General features: G+C 39.8%; 1 protein-coding gene across 7 annotated transcripts in view; it reads left to right on the top strand.

Moving 5' to 3' along the window:
* Nucleotides 1–22,373, top strand: part of RABGAP1L (RAB GTPase activating protein 1 like) — a 261,963-nt gene that overhangs the window by 175,320 nt on the left and 64,270 nt on the right. For 6 of the 7 annotated variants that reach the window (XM_054211199.1, XM_054211198.1, XM_054211200.1 and 3 more), the window contains one exon: nucleotides 3,361–3,402. In XM_054211199.1, coding sequence (XP_054067174.1) covers nucleotides 3,361–3,402 — 42 coding nt within the window. Of the gene's footprint in view, nucleotides 1–3,360; nucleotides 3,403–15,437; nucleotides 15,708–22,373 lie in introns of those variants that run through there. The other variant, XM_054211206.1, reaches the window with a different exon arrangement.

The following is a 22,373-nucleotide window of genomic DNA, read 5'->3' on the forward strand; positions in this document are numbered from 1 at the left end:
ATGGTGACCTGCTGGATGGTGAGTGTTCATCCCAGTTGGTATGAAGGGTTCTTCTGCAAAACGATGCTCTTTCTTTTTGAGTAACTGCTGTCCTATGGAGGTCTTCGTAAAGCAGAGGACGGTCAGCGTGGCAGTCAGCAGGAGCCGTAAGGAGGCTGTACGATAGCACAAACTCTAAAAATTTTCCCTTTCCTGACCATCTTAACTGCAGAATAGTCAGGAGTTGTCTGCTTTGAGATGGTCTTGTTCTTTCTCCAAAACTCCTGAGCTTAATGAGATCTGTTAAAATGCTCTAGGCCTTTACACAAGCTTAAGAGGGTTCTTAAATAACACCTCTTGGAAAAAAGAAGACACCGTGCAAATGCTTCACTAGGCAGATAGGCTCCAAGACAGGCTGTCGTAGAAACTGCTGGCCTTCTGTAAAAGGCTAGTTAAAAGCTCCTCGGAAGAGGATATCCACATGCCTCGTTGCTGGGATCTTTGCCTGTGGGCAGTGCAGGCTGCACACTCCTCCGTGGACCCCCTGGCAGCCACCCTGTCAGGCTGAAAAACAAGAGACTGGCCACATAATCGAGAAGCGATACGACGTGATGATAAGCCCCTAACCATTCCTGTGCTTTTGTAACAGTTCTGGTTTAGTAATACTGTGTATTTTTAGTTTTGACTGTTGTATATTAAACAAACGAGCGCTTAGGTAATTATGGATAACTTTCACATTTGCAATTTCTTTTAATATTAAGATGAGATCTGCATGATATTAAAGCATTTATTTCCAGATGCCTAGTTAAACATATGACCTTTGGTTTTAAAAAGTAATTATCCAAAGCTTATATAATATGTGCTCACTTCTCTTTTCCCCTGTGGATGATTTGTATGTACTTTCATGTTTCCATTATAAAATTGCTGGAGGGATAGCACTAGCAATGATTTATATGTCTGGTGCACATTGATATTTTTGGTCCTTCTAAAATAGATGGAGAAGTTTAAGCTGAATCTTATAAATCAGTTTGTGGTAAATGAAGTAGGATTTTAAATAAGAGATTGTGGAAAAATGAGCTGAGCCTCCTTTTTCATAATCACAATCATTAAACTTGGCTATGTCAGAATAGCCTTGCATGCATTAGGAAAAAATAACTCAAGTATGTAGATCAATGGTTACAAAATATGTTGTTAAAATGGGTGGGTAAGGCACCACATTTGAAATCTAAAGCATCTGGCTGTAAATCCGAACACGAGTAGAAGCCTTAGCGTAGATTGCCAGATGCCACCTCCAGTTCATGCGGCTGGCTGGGGGCGTGTTAGTCCTTCAGGTCCAGAAAGTCCAAGCTGGTCAGCGTGAAACTGTGGCAGCTGATGCCTTGGGTTTACAAAATTGCCTTGACTTTGGCGTTACCCCTCCCTCCCTTTGAGGAGAGAGGAAGGTGCGGGTTGTTTTCTGTTACCAGGAGTAGCGGAGTGCTGCCCAGGACAGCTGTAAACGAAGGTTTTAACTGCTTCTGGTGTTCTGGTTTTAGGGTGCTCGTGTGTTGAGCAGGTTTATCTCATGTAACCTGAGGCAGTCTGTGAGATGCCCCTTGCCTAGCGGGGCTAGAAATCCTCAAGGATTTGGAGATCCTCAAGGCAGGAGGAAACCTGTTTCTGCTGCGTTTGCTATCCATGTGAAGAGTGATCATATAAAAGGAGTGTCAGGAGAGAGTTTCATTAGTTTGAGTTCAAGAACAATGTGAGTTTCGGGCAGGTTAGAAAAAATTATTTAGAAAATAAATGAAAACTGGTTTGGTTTTCTGTTGGTATCTTTTGGTAATGCCAGAAAATACACAGGACACTAATTGCTCAGTAATCCCACAACTGCACGTAATAGTCCTCGTCATAAAATAACAAAATCAGATCAACCAGTTAGTTAAAAAGAAAACACAATGTTTGTGATGGCTTGTGGTTGTCTCCCATTTATAGCTTGTATGTTCATACCAAATCCTCTCTGTTAGGAAGTAGAAGTTGTTAATGTCATGACTGTGTGGAATGAATTGTTGACTTCAGATTTATACTTGGAATAAAACTGAGAGTGCTGTGAACTTAATTTACTGCTGCTGGTGCTCTAGTATTACCGGCGTCATAACTGAAATTCACAGCCAGACTTTTTTCTATTAAATTAATGTATAAAAAGCAAAATAACTTTTGTTGTATTTGAAATATTTGTTATCCTATGTGGAAGATGGGTTTCCTGGCAGTGAAGCGAGGTTCAGTCCTGCTGCAATTGTGACCTCTAGTGGAAAAAAGACAGTTTGTTGCCATCATGATTATATATCAAGCTGCAAAGTAATTCCGGGAGTGTTGCAATATTCATTATGTTTAATGTCATAGCATTTCCGAGACTCATTAATGGTAGAATCCCTTCAAGGCACCATACTAGCCATATAAAAAAAAACAATAGAATGTCTTTCCAAGAATGCCTCAGAAAAGTCTCTGCAGATTTTTATAAAAGCTAATTTTCATAGAAATATGGTCTCAGGCATTCAGAAAGAGGCTTGGAAAAATTCTCAGTTGCAGAAACAGGTATTTCTTGGAGAAGGTTCGCTTATAATAAGTCCGGTTTTATCCCACAACAGTATGTATTGCAGTGACAGTATTACTTGTGTGCAAATCTGTTGAGACATTTTTAGATATCGGCCCTGAAAGACATTATAAGAGAAGATTTATTATGCCATTAACAAGCAGGCAAGAGGATTTGTAAAATATAATCTAGGAAAACAGTCTGCACACAAAGTACATAATACAGCAAATGAGAAGTGCATATGGTATTTTTCATATTTGGATGAACACAAAGCTATTTATAATTTTAAATAATCAAGATATGTAGGCTATGGCAGCAAAAAAGATGTATTGTGTACTTGTGGGGTCTTTTGTGTTTTACTTTTTTTTTTACAGTTTGTGCATAAAAGATTGTACATGATTAATCATAGCTAAGCTCAGTTACTTGGCAAAAATCCTATTAACCAGAATATTTATCCCATTTTCTTGATGCCCTGCTTGTTGTAATATTCTGCACTGTTTACGAAAACCAGCACTGACAGGTAGTGAAATGAAGGAGGGACATCCTGTCACATCCATAGCACCCGGCACATGAACAGTGAGATTCCAAAAGCTCCAAAGAGCTGTCATCTTCCCCAGCTGGGAGTTGGGAAACTGTGCCTTGGGGCTCTAATGATCAACTTTGAAGTGTAGCAGGGATAAGGGAAGCATTCCCTAGAGGTTTGCGGCATCTAGTTATGATGGTACATAGTGAAGAGAGACTTCCCTAGTCATAGGGAAGAGAGATTTGTATGCTGGCACTGATTGAAGTCTTTTTCTTCTTATTTTCAGGGTATGAACATAATCTTCCATGTAGCCTTGGCTCTCTTAAAGGTAAGTCGTTCATTAGAACATGGGGTTTTTAATTTTATTAAACTGTATGGAATATTTTCTTATCTTAAGGTATCATGACTAAGGGAACAACAATAGTGGGACTCCTGGAAGAGGGAACAGAGGAGAAATATCATCCATTTGGGTAGAGATGTCTTCAAAATTTTACTTATGGTAGATCTGGTTTTATTAAACTTAATCATGTCATAAAGTTTCTGGAACAAGGAGTGCAGTCTAAGGATTTAAATGTCACGTGTGTGATTACTATTAAGAAAACAATTCTGATTCATTTTGCAGCATGGCTGGGTTCATTTTTGTGGCTGGATTCTTTCATATAAATCAAGAAATGTGATTCAATAGTATTTGGTATCAAATGTATTTGTAATGTCAAGAGAGGAGAAAGTCTTTTACAATAAGGGCGACTTCTGTCTTTGGCTTGGACACAGAATTTACCTAACCAAACAAACAACGAAACCTGTAGGTAGAGCATCGTCACTTTTGATGCCAGTGAGTAGCTCAAAGTTAACTTACATTGACCTTCACAATTTGGCTCTAGTTAAAATCCAGTCCACGTACAGGCATGTGATGTGGAATTTCAAATGCCACCTTGGAATTCAAATGATATTCCCATCAAATACTTTAGGCTAAAGCTCAGGACAGAACAGCCTGTCACTCCTAACACAACCACCCCATTACGTGGGCACAGACCAGTATCCTTTGGCTGTTCTCGGTCCTCCAGTGTGTTTTCCTTATCGTTTACCTATGATTTACTAGTACCAAACAGCTACTAGTTGAGTTATTCAGTGGAGAGTAATTCTCAGAGATTGGACTTCTGCGGCACAAAGTCCTACAGCAAAAGTGCTCCACACCAGGAACATACATACATCTGCTGCCGTGAACAGAGCAACTGGAAATTGCAAAACACATAGATTTTCACTTGAGGTAGGGTAACTTCCGTGAAGTAATACAGTGTATAAGCGTTATGGTAAGGAAATGTCCAAAATAACTTGTGTTTTACACTAACACAGTTAATGTGTCAAATGATGTTATGACTTTCTACATGAGTAGAAATGTATTTAATGAAGTTGCCTATAAACAGGAAATTTGTTTAATGTACATTTCCAGGAAAGTGCTCCTACAGAAGTCTAAATTTGTAAAAAAGGGGGGAGGGAAGTGTGTGCTCTTTTCTTCCTGTTTCATATTTTATTTGCAACTATGGGGGCTTGTTATTTTTCTGGTTTTTTAAGGCCAGTATGGCTAAAGGGCAATCTAGTAGGTTATGGCATGATGGGTAGTAAAGAAGTGAAAGCAAGCATCCGAGCAACACCCAACAGGTTTGCTGCCATAGGAGTGGGAATGGGTTCTGGAAAGAGGTAGAGATTTCATCTTATGAATTTTAAAACTGAAGGAGAAGAGAGAAAAGGAGGAGTACTTGCACTGAGCTGAAAATGTCTGGCAAGGTTTTCAGGAAAAGAGTCCAATTTGGTTATGAAGGATGGCTTTTCAGACCATGGGTTTACACCCAGAAGTCTGTTTTCCGTAGGTTTCCTGCTGCTGCCAATGGGAGCGGTTGAACTGAGATTAGCAGCAGAACAACTGTGTAGAAAATACGATAAGGGTTGGAAAGGACTAAAATCCTTAACTCATGCGTGTCATACTGCAAATAAGGATTTCTTGTGTGTGTGTGTTGAATGATTAATCCAATTTCTTTTAACAGAAAGTGCTCAGACTTCTCATTTTATATGTATTCCACAACGTGCTGCTTATCCAATTGAATATTTCTCTTTGGCTGTTCCAGAAGAGGATAATTCAAGAAAGTATTTTGTCAGTCTTATTATAACTATTTTTGAAGTTCAAGAGTTTTAAGAGATGGTTTTAATTCTGCTTATAGCAGTTCTTATACATATATGCTAGATGCTGTATCTGCCTGTTCTGGCAGTAATCGGCTCTAAATGGTATGGGAGGTGTTATCCTGAGAAAGTATTGGTATATTGCAGCCAAAAACAAGTGGCAAGAAAATACAGGTAAGTATGAGTAGATTCTAAGTCAGAAACACTCACATAAGAGCACGGTTCATAGTGGTACCAAGGTAGAGCTGGTGATTATATACAATTGAATTAGCATATGATTTGCTTTCAGCAGGAATTGCTGTTCTGTTAGGGAAGAAAATACTTTTGTATTCTGAGACCTGAAGTTTTCTTTTTCCTGTTCAAACGTGTTCATAATCTCTCCTAATCATGAGGAACAAAGTGGTTAAGCATACCTGTCTGTCTAAGTTACAGAAACAGAATGTGCGTGCTGCAGAACAACCACTTTAAAAACTGTGTGTTTCTAAAGTCTTATTTCTCTGTGATTATGAAGCGAATGAAAACAACTCCTAAGGATTTGTTCTTTGTTAAAACAGAGCGATAGTTCTCTCGTCCACAGTCTTTTGGATTATATTTAATTTGGACGAGGGAATCCTTCATCATTGGAATATCTGAGTTTTTACCGTGCAAATGCCTTGTTCCTCACTTCTTTGTGAAGCGTGTGCTTCACAATCCCTCATTAAATAGCAACAGAATAGCTTTTATCTTGAACTCCCTTGTACTCGATGTGGTTTCGCACTGTTAGAACCAGCTGCTAGTATTCAAAGGGAATGCTGGTTAGTTTTGAAATGACAGTTCTACTTCTGTGACCAATTACCCAAGACATCTTGATGCAGTAATCTTTGGGAAATAAACATGTATTTAAGACACGAGTGGAATCCTTTCCCTTTCCCTCTCCCACGTTCTGAGTGTGACTGTAGCAATGAATAGCTGGAGGACTAAAGCTCTTTAGCTATGGAGGCCGTCGTTTGTAACAGGGCATTAATCTGATTTCTTACCGAAGGAAAAGCACAGTCTCTCTCTCAGTAGCATCCAAATGTTATGCTTCCTAATGCATGTCACTGCTTTTCCTGCGCTCCACAGTATGCTCATCTGTCGGGCTCTCCAGCTGGTGGCGGTATTTTACAGTTTGCCATTAATCATTCAGTTACGTCATGTAGAGACTGCACCTGAATGAACATTGAGTAAGCTGAGCTGATTGATAGAAAATCAAATCCCTCTCCTTTCCTTTCTGAGCATCAGAAAATACAGTGAAGCGCTGGGGTGTGAAAAGAACCCCAGTGTTGAAAAAGGCACCATAGAAAACTGTGGTTTAGAGCAACTCAACAAACATCCGTATTTTAATTTTAAAAATCCCTATTAAGACCATTAATTGAGAATGACAGAGGAAAATGTACCATTCCAGGGCTAGCATACTATCAGATCCCTTTTGTCATCAACTAGTTGGTTTCTTTGTTGGAAATTACAAACATGAAAATCTTCACGTGTGTGAAATAAAGAAAAAAAAACAAACCAAAACCAACAATAACCTTTGTTTTGTATTTGGATATTTCAGTAATTATTTCCTTAATCTTCTGTTTCTGATCTTGCTACCTTAGCAAAAACAGCTAAAGGCACGCTTTATTTTGGAATTAGCAAAATGAGGCAAGTCTTAAAATATGAGATTGTGGAGAACTCAGGCTGTAGTTGAAGTTGCTAACTACTGAAAAGGCAGGGAAGAGTACGTGTTAACTGGAAATACAAGAACGAACCACAGGGGTTTAAAATAGGTCCACAGCCAAACTTTTTTTTTGAGGGTTCATCTGCTCATGGGGTGTGATTGATAGCAGCACTTAAGGTCACTTGGGTTGTTGAGCTTTCATCTGGGTGACCATTAAAAACATGTCACTTAATGCCAGAGGAAAGCTGTAGTTTTGATCAGGAAGGTGTATAATATTCAAACTGAAATGGGTAGAAAATAGTGAGAAACAATAATGTATTTGTTACAGCCTGTGTATTTGCTACAGCCAGTGCATTATTACCTTACAGACATTCATTTCAGTACATATTTATCTTAAAACCAGTACTTTTATATATCGTTCCTTGAACTCAAGTGAATGTGAGCAGCGTTTCTAATGGTGGTTATGAGTTCTTGCACTCCTCCTCATGGCATGTTACCAAGTGATAACTGCGTGTTACACAAACAAGGTGGTTCTATTTCTTGGTTATTTCTGTTGCCAGCTTTCAGTCTCAATGCTGTTTGTGTCAGTCTCTGCCCAACAGATTAGGGAGCAGAATGTCAGGTACGATGGCAGGGACAGCAGACGACGCTATTAATTCAAGTTGCTGATACAGAGGCTCCTCAGATTTAAAAAAAAAAAAAACAAAAAAAAAAAAAAAAAGGTGTCAAAATTACCTTGGATAAGGAGGGTTATTTGTTATCTTTATATCATTCTGTGTCTGGACTGAAAAGGACCTCCTGGGCCAAAGAAATTCTTCTCTGCTATAGTATGCCATTATGTGACATGGCATCCATTTCATAAACTAGTAACAGCAGCAATATTGACAGTGGAAGGCCATTTCCCTTATTCCGGTTTTAAATTCGTCACTGATCATTTTACACTCCTCTACTCTTGTATCAGCATTGTCCTTCATCTTAAGTAGTCCCCTTCCCGTGACACTCACACTGGTGTTTATCACCTTGAAGTATTTATAGATATCATTCGTATTGTTTACTAAATAAACCAATTTCTTAGTGTTCCTGAACTCTAGTAGTTATCTTCTGCATCATCTCAATTCTGTATTAATCTTTTTAGAGGTGAATGCCTGGTCTTTGAGAGGGGTCACACTATATTTTCTGTGTTAATGTTGTATTTCCTTATTTCCCAAAAAATCTGCTTTATCTGGTAACCACGAGGATCATACTATTCTCTTACACTTGTATGAAATAGTATTCATGATTAACCAGAGGGTTCCACAAATACTGTTTCACCACCTTAGATGTGGATTTGTGTAAGAGCACAAATTTTGAATAAAATTATGCTGTACATTTACATTTCACTTCTTAATGAACATATAGTGAATTGTAGGTTTTCTTTTTTCACTTTCAATACATTATCTTCTTTAGATAGACACCTGACCTAACCTGTCTCGGATTTTGTCCATCATTTATCTCCTGAATTGCCACTTGCACTGACCCAGAACTTTAAAATCAGATCTGAAATTTTGTTCTGTGTTAAAGGCATAGCTCAAAAATTCATACTCATGAGAAGTGGACGTACCCAAAGATAGCCAGAGCAGTCATCCATTTTTGTGCACCTTAGATCCTGCTCTTCATGGGTGAGTTACACCTAATTCTCCAGGGAGCTGTGTGGCTCCCAGTTAAACCCAAATGGCCGGGGTCACATCCCTTGAGGTTATTCCTCCCTTTATCACCTGCTTCCGAAATTATCACTTACCACTGCCTAGTCTGGGGCACTAGTGTTTAAAAAGTAGCGTAGTCTTTTAAGAAAACAAACAAGGAAAAAGCCAAAAGGTTCAAGTCATAACAGCAAGTAATGAAATAATTTTTATCAGTCAGATGAAAATAAGCCGTATAAGAGAAATAGTTAAGTTGAACACACAATTCTTCGATACCTTACTGAAATAAGATACTTATATTTTGATTAAATCTTACTAGTTAAACATCCGAGGATGTCAGTGAAGACTGGACAGGTGCTTATTTTAGGTAAAACTTGCATATTGTCAATGCAGACAGTTAAAAAATGTGAGTTGTCTTTCAGTTGGGCATGAAATTGTGACAATTACTGTAACTTTTTGAGAGGTATCATACAAAAAGTGCACTGAGCGTGTAGGCAGTGGAGTTCAGGCCTCGTCTCCAAGAGATAAAACAGCTATTTCATTCTCTCTCTGCATGCCATTGCTCTTACTTGGCGTTTACAGTGACTTGAGGAGCCTGAGCTGGTCTTTAAATTAGTGCTGCTTTAAGCCAGAGGTTGGATGAAGTGATGTATAGGGTTCCTTTCCAACCTGAACTGGTTTTGACTCTAGGTGATCTGGCTTAGTCCACTCTGTAAGTGCGTTAAATCTTCAAAAGGCTCTTTTCAATATAAAAAAAGAAGTGTCCACATTAGAATCTAAGACAAAATAGATATAGCCCTTCACACCATTTTTTTTTTTATAGCTTCTTTATGTAGCTGATGCCAGGATCAGCGCTGAAGCTTCTGGTACAGAAGTGGATCCTAACATTTTGGTATTAGAGATCAGAGCAGACTGTTCTCTTTTCAAGGTCTTCTCCATTAGGCAGAGGACAAAAGTTCACTTTTTAGGAGGCTCTCAGATCACTGCTTTTAGATTTCTAGTTCCTAAATTAAGGAGGTCGTTAAACTGCAGGTTTTGCTGGGCTGAAGGACTCCCGGCCCCCCAAACCCACTCCCCCAGCACAAAAAAAAACACTGCTTGGTGACTTGTTGGAGATTATATCTTTAGAAATAGAAATCTGTGCCTGAAAATGTCCAGAATCAATCAACTTCCAGACTATTGATTTTCTAGACCTAATATAATCAGTTTTCTATTTTTAAATGTCCACCTTCATTTGCTTGCTAAAATCCATTCTGTCCTGACTAGTTACTTTCTTAGCCCATCTCCTCTTCACACCTAAAATCAGTTCAATTTCTATTAGGTGAACGTTCATCATAGATTTTTAATTTTGAGGGAGAAGAGGCGTTCTCTTTTTAAGACTGAAAACAGAGAAAGCATGAAGTTCATTGGACTGCATTTCTTCAGCGGCACTGAGCCCTGATTTATCTATTAGTCGCACTTCCCCATTATACTGTCTGCTTATAATTTCCAGATGTTGTAAACCAGAGATGGTGTTTTCAGGACTACATATAGTTCTGATATATAGATATATATATACACTTTAATTTTTTTTCAATATCCTGTGTATGACTCATGTACCTAGCAAATCTTGTGATTCTGTGTGATATTTTTTATATTAAGTATGTCACTGAAGTAAATAAAAACATGAAAAGAGTCATTCCAGATCAGACTTGTAAGCTTATCTACCCCAGTATCTTGTCAACAGCAGATACACAGGAAAGACTGTAAGAACAGGGCAATAATACTTTTTCCTCCAGCAGTTTCTGTCTCAGGGACTCCGTGAGAAAGAATGAGTCTCGTGTTTAATAACTCCATATGTATTGTTATTTCATGGGTTTGTCGAGTGAGTTTTTGAACACATGTAAATTAGTAGCCACAGAGATTTTCTCAGTTTAATTATCATTTTGTTTTATTGGAACCTGTCACCTATGAGTTTCATGTGAGGCTCCTCATTCCTGTATTGGAAGGCATTTTGGACAGTTGGTTGCTCTTCACTTTCTCCACACCACTCATGATTTTATAGGTCTACCATATCCCTCATCAGTCTTACAGGCTTAATAATCGTAGTCTATTTTTGCCTCCTCATTGCAAGGCCTCTGATGAGGCTCATTCCCTCTCTGGATACTTTCCTGTCTCTAATATCCTCCTTTTTGAGATGGGAGGACCAGAGTGATGCATAATAGCAAGGATGAAAACCCATCATGGAGTTATACTGTAGAATAATGGCATTCTCTGTTTAGATCTCTATTCCTTTCCTATTGATTTCTACCATTTGATTTATTTTGTTGACCTCTGGAGTGCCCTGAGCTGATATTTTCGTAGAACCGTCCGCAGTGACTCCAAGATTCATTCCTGAGTAGCAATTGTCAGCTCAGAGTCTATCATTTATATGTAAAATTAATATTGTTCCCCATGTGCATCAATTTACATTTATCCACACTGACTTTCATTTACTGTACTATTGCCCAGTCATTTAGTCTCTTACGGTCCCTTCTGCAATTCTTTGCTGTAAGCCCCTGTCTTTAACACCCTGAATAATTTAGTAGCATTTGCAAACGCTGTCACCTTATGATTCGCCCTTTCTTCCAAGCCATTTAAGAAAAATCCAACCAGCACGACCCCAGCACAGAGCTCTGGTGGAATCTACTGTGAAAATAAATTGTTTTATCATGTTCTCTCTAATAATGATAAAGATGTAAACTTCACTAAATCCAGATTACACAGTTGTGATTAGACCCGAAGAACAGAAAGGACAAAGTAATTTCTGATACGGTAAGAAGTGAAGCTCTTACTGTGGGCATGATGTATGGATCTTCAGAGCTGTTCTGGTGCAGAATGTCTGTTATCCTTTTATAGGAATAAGCTTGAAAGAGAACTTTCTTTTTTTCTTCCAGTTTTAGAGTCCATTTAGCTTTTCAAAGTCAGTAATTTTTGCTGCTAAAATATTACAGGCAATCCAATTCCCTTTTTTTTTTTTTTTTTACAGTTGACATAGAAAAGAGCAACGCCATCATACATCAATCAGCATTGATCAATTAGCAATTGATATAGCCATTATGAAAAAAAGAAATCAGTAGTGCTCACACAGGGTCATAATTTTAAAATGATGCAAGGTGGGCAGGTTGGCAGTTTTTACAGCAAGTTGTCATGCCTTGTTAAATACGCAAGTGAGAACACTGGTATCTGGGAACTAAACCAGTATGAATGCCTAAAACTAACACATTTATGTTCAGGCTTTTTGCGCTCATTTATGTTCTATAGTGTTCCGTATGTTCTAATTTGGTATATTTTAAAGTAGTTAGATTTATAAAGGAATTCCCATCAAGATCCTTGGTATCTTGCTACAGAATTCAGAAAATATAGATAATTTCAAGTCACATTCTATATGGTTTTATTTGCTAAGAGAATATTTTGCCATTAGCCACTTCTTCTGAGTTCACTGGCCTTCAGATATGAGCAGATCTTTACTGCACCAGTACCATGTGAGCAAACAGACGTTCCATGGATAGGAAGGCCAGAAACAGAATTTAGCCAGAAACAGGTAGTCTACGCCATGGAAATCAAAGCACGAGTAATACGTGTTTACCCTAAGACATTCTAGTTAGAGTGCAAGGTACTGCCTTTGGGGCCATTTTTAGTTTTTAAGTTGACTTCAGTCAGGCCCGTCTGAAGAACACAGGACAGTAATCTAATGGCACGGATAAGAGCAATGAAGTTTACAGGAAGGAAAAATCACAATTCCTGGTCAGACATGGATAAAAATAAGATGTAGTGTTCAATGAGGATGTAGACATATTTAAGAATGGTAGGGAGTATAAAAAGTCTCAAACCGCAGATTTGAATGACGGTTCACTGTTATGCTTTGTGAAAGGAGTTCCTGAAAAACACAGAGCTGATAATTAAGGGTGTTTTGTTTTTTTTCAAGCCTTGGAATTTTTCATATTTTAGAGGCCTCCTTTTAAACAAGAAATCCAGGCCTGATGTAAAAATCGTAATGATGGTAGTAGACCACATCTCTTGGGAAGCTAATTCTGTAGTTAATTTTCCTCATTCCTAAAAATTTGCACCTTATTTCTAACCTGAATTCATCTGGTTTTAGCCTCTAACTCTGATATCCTATTATAACTTTCTAGAACTGAAGACTTTATTTAATAATCACTTAATTCCCTTTTTCATAAGCCTTAGCCAAAATGAACCAAACCTGAATTTCTGTAAGGATGAGAGTTAACTATTAGCTTATTGAAGTGTGACTTATGCAAGAAATAATTTAAGGCTTTTTACATGAACAGTGCTTGGAATTAGCTGTCCTCTTGCCTGTTTCACCCCCAAGTCACCAGTGACGCTGCCCATTCACCTCTGTGCTTCTCGTCAGTTCTGTAACACACAGTACAAAGTTCTTATTTCTTCCTTTTTAATGTTATGACCAGTGTTTTAATTTGTATGTGGAAGGTAGAACCTAATGTTTGTAGAATATCATGCTTGCCAGCCTGTGTTTAAATTAGATGGAAACACTTTAAAAATTCAGAAAAAAAAGGAAGAGCTACTTCCTTTCTTTTAAACCCTTTCACCCTACAAACATAGAGTCTGGAAAGCTGGTAGTTTAACCTGTGATGGATAACTGATCAGCATCGTGGTGTTTACCTGTACACATAGTAACAAACTAGATAATAAACCAGAATCTCTGGAACTGCAGGCTGAGAGGGGAGTTTGGAAAGTATAGGAGATCTCCCATCACAATCTTCACTATAATCTTAAACTGGAATGAAATGTGCGTTGGTTGTGGTTTCCCTTTTCTTAAGAGTCGTGCATAGCTTCTCTTGAACAAGATCTCAGTAAATACCCCTAATTCCAGCCGAGACAGAAATGCTGTAGCCTCCGCCTCTTTGGGACCCTGCCCTGTGCACTAGTCCGTACCGAAGATTTTCATCTGCAAAATAGTGTTTCACAACCTGAGATACTTAAATCAGCTTTCAGAAGACTGCCTGTATTAAACAGCTTATTCAATACTGCCCAAATTTGCAGGTGCTTTACTTGGTTTAAATCCCGTATTGGCAGAGGATGAATCGTTGAGGCCTCTTTGTCATCATCGGTCATCTGGTCATCTTTGACCCATGACTTCTGCTGGTTCTGCTTTAACCATTTTCCCACCTGCTTCATGTGTCACTGTGAGCCAGGTCATCTGTGTGGATGGGGCTATTTTTGGTAATAATGTCCTTTTTAAAAAAAAAAATCATCTTATTCAAGAAAATTTACTTTTATTTGAAAGGATATACCAGTATGAGTGGTATATCAGACGGAATGCAATTAATTTATTTTTCTAATTTTCTCTGCTTTTTGTAGTACTTATCGAGGCTTGTTTGTGGTAAATTAAAATTATTTTCGTATTTTAACTACTCATGAATGTGTTTATGATTTCAATTCAGTGACCCCATGCTATGGATTTTTACTTGGTATTAGTATTTAAACTAAATACTGATGTTTTTTTCTTGACATGTTAGATAAATGATGTTTAGAGGTCAAATATGCATTTGCAGAAGTGTTTGCGATAATGTGTTCCATATCCATAGAGCTCTTCACAATATTTTAAATCACCACCTTTCTATATGTTAGTTATGTATGGAATATTACTGTCTGCTCCAATCGGAAATGTGTATTGTTCTGTTACAGAGCCCATTTTATAATTAGGCAATTCAAAAATGAAGCAGCATAAAATTCACAAATGAAGCATGGTTTCTGAAATCAGTGGCTCTGGAATGAAGCGGTACCTGCTGGGCTGTCTTTAACCAGATGGCGGGGGCACCGGGGCTGTTCCCTGCACGGGGGCGATGCCAGGCGACTGAAGGTGTGACATCATGGCGTTTTCCGTACAAACGCGCGGTTAATTTCTAGAACCGACTCAAATTGCCTGTGCTGACATCATTCCCTCTCTGCCCATCGTCTCCGGGTTTAGAAATGCTGCCTGAGAACACAGTGCTGGAAATTACCGTTGTCTAAATGATTGAATTCAATCCTGCACAAGCTGTGCAGAGATGGGCTATGGCTTCTCAGCAGCTGCCTGCCGCTCCCTCCTCGCCGGCAGCCCCTTACGATGCCCTTGCCCCTCTCCTGGTCACCATCCAGGAGTGATGGGGGTCTCCTGCCCTACCTGCCCGAGGCTGTATTTGCATTATTCGGAAGCAGGTGGAGTACCAGTCGCTATATCAGCTGGCAGGATGGCTTCTTCCCAGCCATCGGGTGTTGGGGGATGCAGCTCAGATGCTGTGAGCCTGGGATTCAACAGCAAAGCCCCTCACAGCTGAATTGATTTAAGGTAGATGGGGAGGGGAGCTCAGCTGTCCAGCCGCTCACTATTGGCTTCTTATGACGGCATTGTCCCCCGAGAGGCTCTCCGCACGCTCCATCACCCCCTCCTCCTCCTCCCAGCCCCTCCTCGCCTGCCCCGTCATTAGGGATTCACAGCCAGAGGCAGCAGCGGCAGCCGCCACGCTTGTCACCGGTCGGAGATCGCAATGAGCTCATCCTTTTCTCTTCGCAGCTCCAGAACTGCCCTGCCTTTATTGCTCTTATTGCTGCCGCTGGCACACGCATCCACGGACACTGAGCCCTGAAAGCTCTCCTGTCCGAGATTTCCCGCACTCATTTTCTGCCATTTTCCTGCTCTTTAGGTACATTTTTAGATCCATGTTTTCTTTGGTTTGTTTTTCAAATCTACTTTGGACTCAGGCTGAGCCAGCACGGTGGATCGTATTTTTCCTTGATTCTTAGCAAAGATGCTTTTCTCTTTCTGAGAGAGGGACGGGCGTTGCTGTAGGCGGCCATCTGAGCCCGTGTCAGAGACCTGAGGCTGGCTCTCCCAATCTTGCACTTTTTGAAATTACTGTTCTCGCTCTGGATACTTCCTGCGTACTGCTCATGGAAGAAGGGGTGCCTTGCAAAACCCCAGCTGCCAAGCTCACACCACCCGTCAGAAAGTCCCAGGACATGCACGACGAGAGAAGCAAGCTGGTGAATGAGTATGCATGTCGAGTGCTGGAACTTCTGGGAATGGGGCATCGCCTGTTTGTGCCTCGGCTGCTTGCGGTGAGATCGCATTTCCTTGAAATCAATTCATTGCGAATTTGCCATCTTCCCTCCTGATCCTGTCTCTACCACCCCACACCCCCCCCCCAGAATTCATGACACTGAATAGAGGCGTGAAAGGTCTCTGATTTTTTTCCTCATAATCCATCTCCTGAACACTGAGTCTTTTCTTTTTCATGTTAGCTCAGAAGGGCTGGACGCTGGTCCTGCAAATGGGGATTGGTGCCACTCCTTCACTAGCTCGAAGGGTTCACAACCAGGGCTGCGCTGTAAAAGAAAAATTAAAAAAATCTATCCTAAAGCCATGGATGCTTTTGTTCTCAGTCCTGTAATGATTCCAAATAAGCAGTATGCCCGGTCTACTTCTAGATACTGATGGAAAGTGCATTAATGGTTAGCATGTCAAATTTTATACTTGTGACATTTAAGCATTCGTAAAAATTCAAGCCGTGTTGATGTATCTTGGTTTTCTACTGTTTCTGTGTTTGATTTTGAAAAGGCAGTTGACACTACATAAAAAAAGTTTAAAATACGTCTGTAGAATTATCTGGGAAATAAATTGTTAAAGGTGTTTTTCATCTGTCACAGCGAATGATGCCTGTATGTGATGCCTGAAATCGGTGTGGCATGTCATGGTACGGAGGAGTACGCTTTTGTCATTTCTAGTGCTGTCCAAAGCTGACTCAAACCCACACAACAGTGGCCAGCCCAGGAGTCAGTGCCGAGTCCCAGCGGAGGCTGCTCTGGGCTGCTGTAGCTGAGCCTGGCTGCAGCTCAGAGCTACGCTTGGTCCATGGCCTTCAACACCACAACCTCATTTTTGTGTGATGCATGTGGAGACGGTTCCTTACTGATCCCATCCCATTTTCTAGTGGGGTGGTGCCTTTCCTTTATTTCCATACCCCCTGCACTCCTGTGTTGCAGCTGTAGGAGTGACCTGCGTGGCATTTGTGTTGTGCTACTGAAACCTGTCTGCATGTTCTGCAGTACGCTCACAGAAATGAATGTGCTCTGCGTATTGTAAGTTATTCAGTGTAAAAGGAAGGAAAAAAAAAAAAGTGGGTAGTAGAACCAGTGTGTCCTTGTGCTGTGAGATGTTAGATGAAAATAAAAAAAACCCACAGACTCTCTGATTGCTAGTAAAGTGCAGATGAATTTGGATGCCCACAGGCACTTGTAGAATTGGGTCTCCTGCCTGTCACAGGGACTAGTAGCGCGTGGTTAAATCTGGTGTGTGTGTAAGCGTTATTCTGTTTACCTCCGAGTGTACCTAAACATCCATCCTGCTCCTTTAGCGCTGATAGCCTCTGGGGCAAGGACTGCCCAATCATTCTGAATTGGTCTGTGAGGAGCTCTGAGGAAAGCAGGGGCAAAACCACCAAGATCTTTTTCACTTGACTTATTCAGGCTTTCTATCTGGCCCTCCAGATGGAGAATACCAAGAAATTTAGCGTACTTCGCCACCCAGGCAGCTTAGCTTTGATGAATGACATAATATTCTTTATTAAAAAAGCGGAAAAAAGGCAGAACAACATAAAAAATACTTGTCTATTAGAGAGTCTTGACTTGTGGAGTCAATGTGATTTCCTGTGAGGTTTTATTAGCTAAATATACCTCTGCTGACATGTATCCTTTTTGACATATACTCCTTCCATAGAGAAGGAGAGACTATGTTTCTGATTTTTAAAAACTGAGAAATCTTTGAGGACCAAGAATTTGTACTTCGAGCAGAACTAAAGATACTTGAAAACCTCAGTGTTTCATAAAATTAAGAACTATATTCTTTTTTACCTGCATAAATTTCTCCCTCTGCTGTGGTTTTGGGAATAAGCAGAATATATGCCATGTATATATGTGAGAAGTATAAGCTATAACCTTTATGCCAGCCTTAGAAAAATTCAGATCACCTAGTCACTGCATGAGCCAACTGTGATGATGCGCAAGTGAAACAGCACTATTTCTGTGTGGGTTTGTCTCCTTTGGGATGACTATTGGTGGATGAAGCTGGTAGATTTTGTGTTTGCTGCTTATCCACGTTCATCAATATTTCCTGTGGCAGAACGAGCATTACCTGTGTAAGTCTGGACCTACGTATAAACGCAGTGGTGCAATTTTGGGTAGAGGGATACTGCTGGGTGTATGCAGGATTATTGCTGTATTTATGGATGCCAACTCATTGCGCACAAAAACAAAGCCATTTTTTTTCCATAACACATTTCTACCAGTGTTTTACAGAGAGCACAGATTTTATTTAGGAAAAAAATCTTGTTGACAGTATAGTTTTCACAGTAAAGCAATGGACTTAAGCAATGCCAGTAAGAGGAGCCTTTTGATGTGTCGTGCTAGAAGCGCATGCCAGTGTAACTGCAGCAGTGTAGCTTTGCCCGTCAGACTTTTCCAGGCCTGCATCCCAAGTTTTACCCATCCTTGCCCTCCTTTGCAGCACAAAAGGGCAACTTCATCATCTTGGAGTCCTCGACCAGGTTGTCAGGTCTGTGGCTTGTGTTTCAGGCCATCGCAGTGCACAGTCGTGCAATGTTCAACACCCCTGTCATGTTGGTACCAGTGGAAGAGGAGCTACCAGGTTAGAGAAAATAGCTCACTTACCTCGATTTGTTGCATATCTTCTTAAAAGAATTTAAAGCCACATCTGTGTGTGTTCTGAAAAATTAGTGTGAGGATACTTGTGTAAATATTTTGAATTTACCGGTAGCAAATTAAATAGTGGAGTAGAGTGTGGCCAGAATCTTTTCAGCCTTTAACTTGGTCTTGTTCCTGACACTTGTCCATTAAGGTGTAAAGGAGGCAGTTTATGCTCACTGACATTCTATAGAAATTCTAAATATATATACTGTATAAGCAGAATTCTATGGAAATGAGTAATTTCCATCTGTTTGTATGAAGGAGGAAGGAAGAACTAAATTAAGGAAATGTAGTGTGGTTGATCTAAAATATCTTCTGCTGTATTAGTTCCCAGGTGGGAATAGGAGTTTTAGTTGATATAGTCAGTAATAAATGAGACTGCACAATTAATAATTGAAGACAGAGAAATTAAATTAAAGAAAAAAACCAAGGCTTTGTCCTTTGTCTTAGTCACATTTTCCTAAATATTTTGGGTAAAGTAGTATAACGTTATTTATTTTAAAATTATATATAAAAATTAACATCATTTAAGTCTCTCAAATTCCATTCCTGTTTTTTGAACATTTGCATTTTTCCAGAACTTTACCTTCAGATTTGAAGGCTTCCCTAGTACTTCTGGGATAGAGCTTTCCCTTAAGTTTCAACTTATCCATGTAAGATAATTTTGTGAATATATTGAAATACTTAAGCGATGTGGGAGGGACATTCGAGGGCATATTTAGCCAAACCCTGAAAGGCAAGCTGAGGCATTTAAAGTTAGTGTTATTGTCATAGTTCTCAGTCAGTTTCATCTTTTGAATGGTTTTAAAAATATATTTTAACCTAAAATATGATTATTTGAAAATCACATCTAGAATAATAAAAAATGCCCTGGAGTCCCCCAGGTATACAAAAATACAATGCAGGTGCCAAACTTTAATTATTGGTTCATTAAACTTACAGATAGTGTAGTGAAATAAGTTGTTCATGAGTTCCACAAGCTGAGTGACACGAACCAATGAACGCACAAATCTCTGCCTGTCAAACAGCTGCCAAAAGGTTCCTGAAATGTCTTTATGACTTATTGATTAAAATCACAAAATGTCATGAAATGTGAATCTTAGCATCCTAACGTTGTTATTTTTTAATTTTTTTTGGTACTGCGTATATACATACACACACACTGGTTTTGTGCTGCTTCCTGTTTTTAATCAGTACCTGAAGAGGTTTGTTTGCAGAAAATACACAGCGTACACAACCCAGTTATCATTGCTCTCAAAATGATGCTTTGATTTCTTGTGATTTTTAATAGTGAAACTAATTTTTTGATCAACAAATTATTATGATGAAATTAAAATACTCAGCAAAGTAGAAAGAGCTGAGCTGTATAGGCTCTGCCACACATTTTATCAAACTATACATTGTGATGGTTTATAATTTTGGTAACTATAATCTTAGTTCAGCAAACTCTGTCACATAAGTTCTTATTTCCAGGAGCCATCATTATTCTTATGGGCTTTTCAGGGTTCTTGTGGGTTTTTCAGGGTTGAGACCTTCAAAATTGTCAATAGTTACAATCTTGTGAGAGTGGTTTGTTTGGGGGCCGTTAAAATAGTATTAAAACAGTGATTCAAGCAGAAGCCTAGGAGAATTAAATCTGACTTTAAAGGGTTTACATGTAATTGCTGCTTTTCTGACATACTTGCCTCTGTCTTTTTTTGGTATTTATTTTTAAATGAAGTGCTATGGACATAAAGGGTAGGTGCATCTGCTTTTCTAAAGTTTGTCAGGGTAATTTCATTGTTGATTATAACAGTTTTTTCTCCTCTGATTCCTTAAGAAAAATAAAATCCAAAACTCTCAATGTGTTATGTTAATTTAAGAAAAATAAACTAAATACAAAAATTAAAAAAAAAAAGTAGTCTAGTCAGGACCTCTAGGAAGAATACATACTTCAAATTAGGATAGCTCAGCTCCTAATAAAGTGCTAAAACTTTGGCAAAAATTGTGTTTGGTGTTCCTTTTATGCTGGGAGCAACTGTCCAGAAGTCTTAATTGAAAACACCCTCCTACTCGGTTGGAAGCACGTTCCAGTCAGCCTGTCTTGGAGATTACCCCGTCTGTCAGCACTGCCGTATCTGAGCACCTTCTGCGTAAAACCAGGAACGGCAGCAAAATGGGGTTTACCCATTGGTAAAGGGTTGGCTGGTGCCAGCCCTTTCCCCCTGGGGTCAGAGTTGTGTTTGTGTTGGGTTTGGGAGGACAGGAGAGGCTGCCACAGCATGAGGAAGAGGAGGGGACTGGAAATGCCAGGAGAGCTGGTCTCCAAAGAAGGCAAATTTGCAATGGAATGGGGAACTCCATTTGAATTGTACAGTGATGACAGCTGTCAACATCACTGAGAGGGAAGGAGAGAAATTGCATTCAAGTGAGCTGGTTATCGAAGTATTTGCTGCTTTTCGATCAGCATTTCCCCACGGAACCCTGCCCAGGATGCCAGGGATGGATGCCGTCTTGGATACTGGGTGGGGTTTTGCCGCGGTGCTGCCCCTGCGACAGGCTGCTCCCACCGCACTCCACAGCTCGCAGCTAATCTTAGACACAGCTCATTGTGGAATGAAATGGTGATCTAGTTCCAGCGTGGCTAAAGCATATACAGCCTCAGTAAAAACTCGTCCAGGAGAAATATGACATTAGAAAGAGGAAATGGACGCCTTGGCCATAGCTGCATTCAGTAGATACCCGACTGCACCAGCTTTCTGTCAACGCTACATCAGTCTTGTCTGATTGAGTCTCAGCCAGATAGTCCTCCTGCCAAATTTTCGTGGACAGAATCAGATGTGATGGTTTGTAAAGCTGAACATTTCTCATCAGCGTCCTGAAGGCAGCTTTTCTTGTGTCCCTGCAGTGATGACCCAGCAGCTTCCTTGGCTGTGAACGAGGGGAGGATCAAATAGATGTTGAGAGCGCTCTGAGGATTTTGATGACAGAAAGTTGTCTGCCTTACAAATGCTGCAGTCATGGGGAAACGGATCTGCTGAAGCTACTCCAGTTGTGTTTGGAGTTTTCTCACTCTTTCCCTGTGATTAATGTAGCAAAAACTACTGCAGAGTGGCTATTAGGGTATAGAGGATACTAATCTCTAAAAATACATAGGGTGATAGGTAAATGTGTACAGTGTAGACTTTATCCTTGTAGGCTCTTGATGGAAGAAACCAAAGTGCGTATTGCTATGCCGGTTCCCACAGTGAAAGATGGGGCACAGAGCAGTGACGATTATCAGCGTTCGGGGGGCACACTGGTGTCAGCACGTGCTCTCCGCTGTCAGAGATACTGGGTAACCAGGAAAATACCCCCGCAACGTCTGCTGCTGTTCAGGTTTGGTACATAATTTAAAATCCCTTCAAAAACCCTTTTTTCTTCCCCCACCAAAACCAAGTTGGATAAATTGCTATTTTTGATAGACAATCTGGGTAGGCAGCTCTAGCGTTTTCAGCAGAAAGGTGCAATATGTCGAGCTAGGTTTGAGTATTACTGTTATGTATCTGCAGCACCATACTGGAGTTCAGTTTGCTTTGGGAAACAATTTTTTTCTACTTTTAAGAAGGCCTTTTACACAGCAGACATAATTATTTTCATGTAAATGAATTTGTAAATAAAAGTAAATTTTTCTCTGCATTATAGTGATAATTCCATTTATTTGTATTTATTTAAAACAAATTTAACACCCAAGAGGAACAATAGTAGCATCAAGCCTCACGTTTTGTATATCAAAGGTCGCACATTTTCTCCTGGTTCTCCCTGTGTAGAGCCAAATCTCTTGTGCTTGGCTGAAGCGTGTTTTCTGGAAAGAAGCTGTCTGAAATTGGAGACAGCAAAGGATTTTGAGTGGGTGGCAGTATAGTTAAGAATCAAACTTTGTGCGTATGTAATATACCTACTGTGTATAACAAGGCAAAGACAGACAAACGGTGTTACTCATGAGAAAGCGGAGGATGCACACATGAAAATGGTGGTGGTGGTGGTACTTGAGCAATTAACCTT

The sequence above is a fragment of the Rissa tridactyla genome, chromosome 8 (assembly GCF_028500815.1).
Source record: "Rissa tridactyla isolate bRisTri1 chromosome 8, bRisTri1.patW.cur.20221130, whole genome shotgun sequence".
In the NCBI taxonomy this organism is placed as follows: Eukaryota; Metazoa; Chordata; class Aves; order Charadriiformes; family Laridae; genus Rissa; species Rissa tridactyla.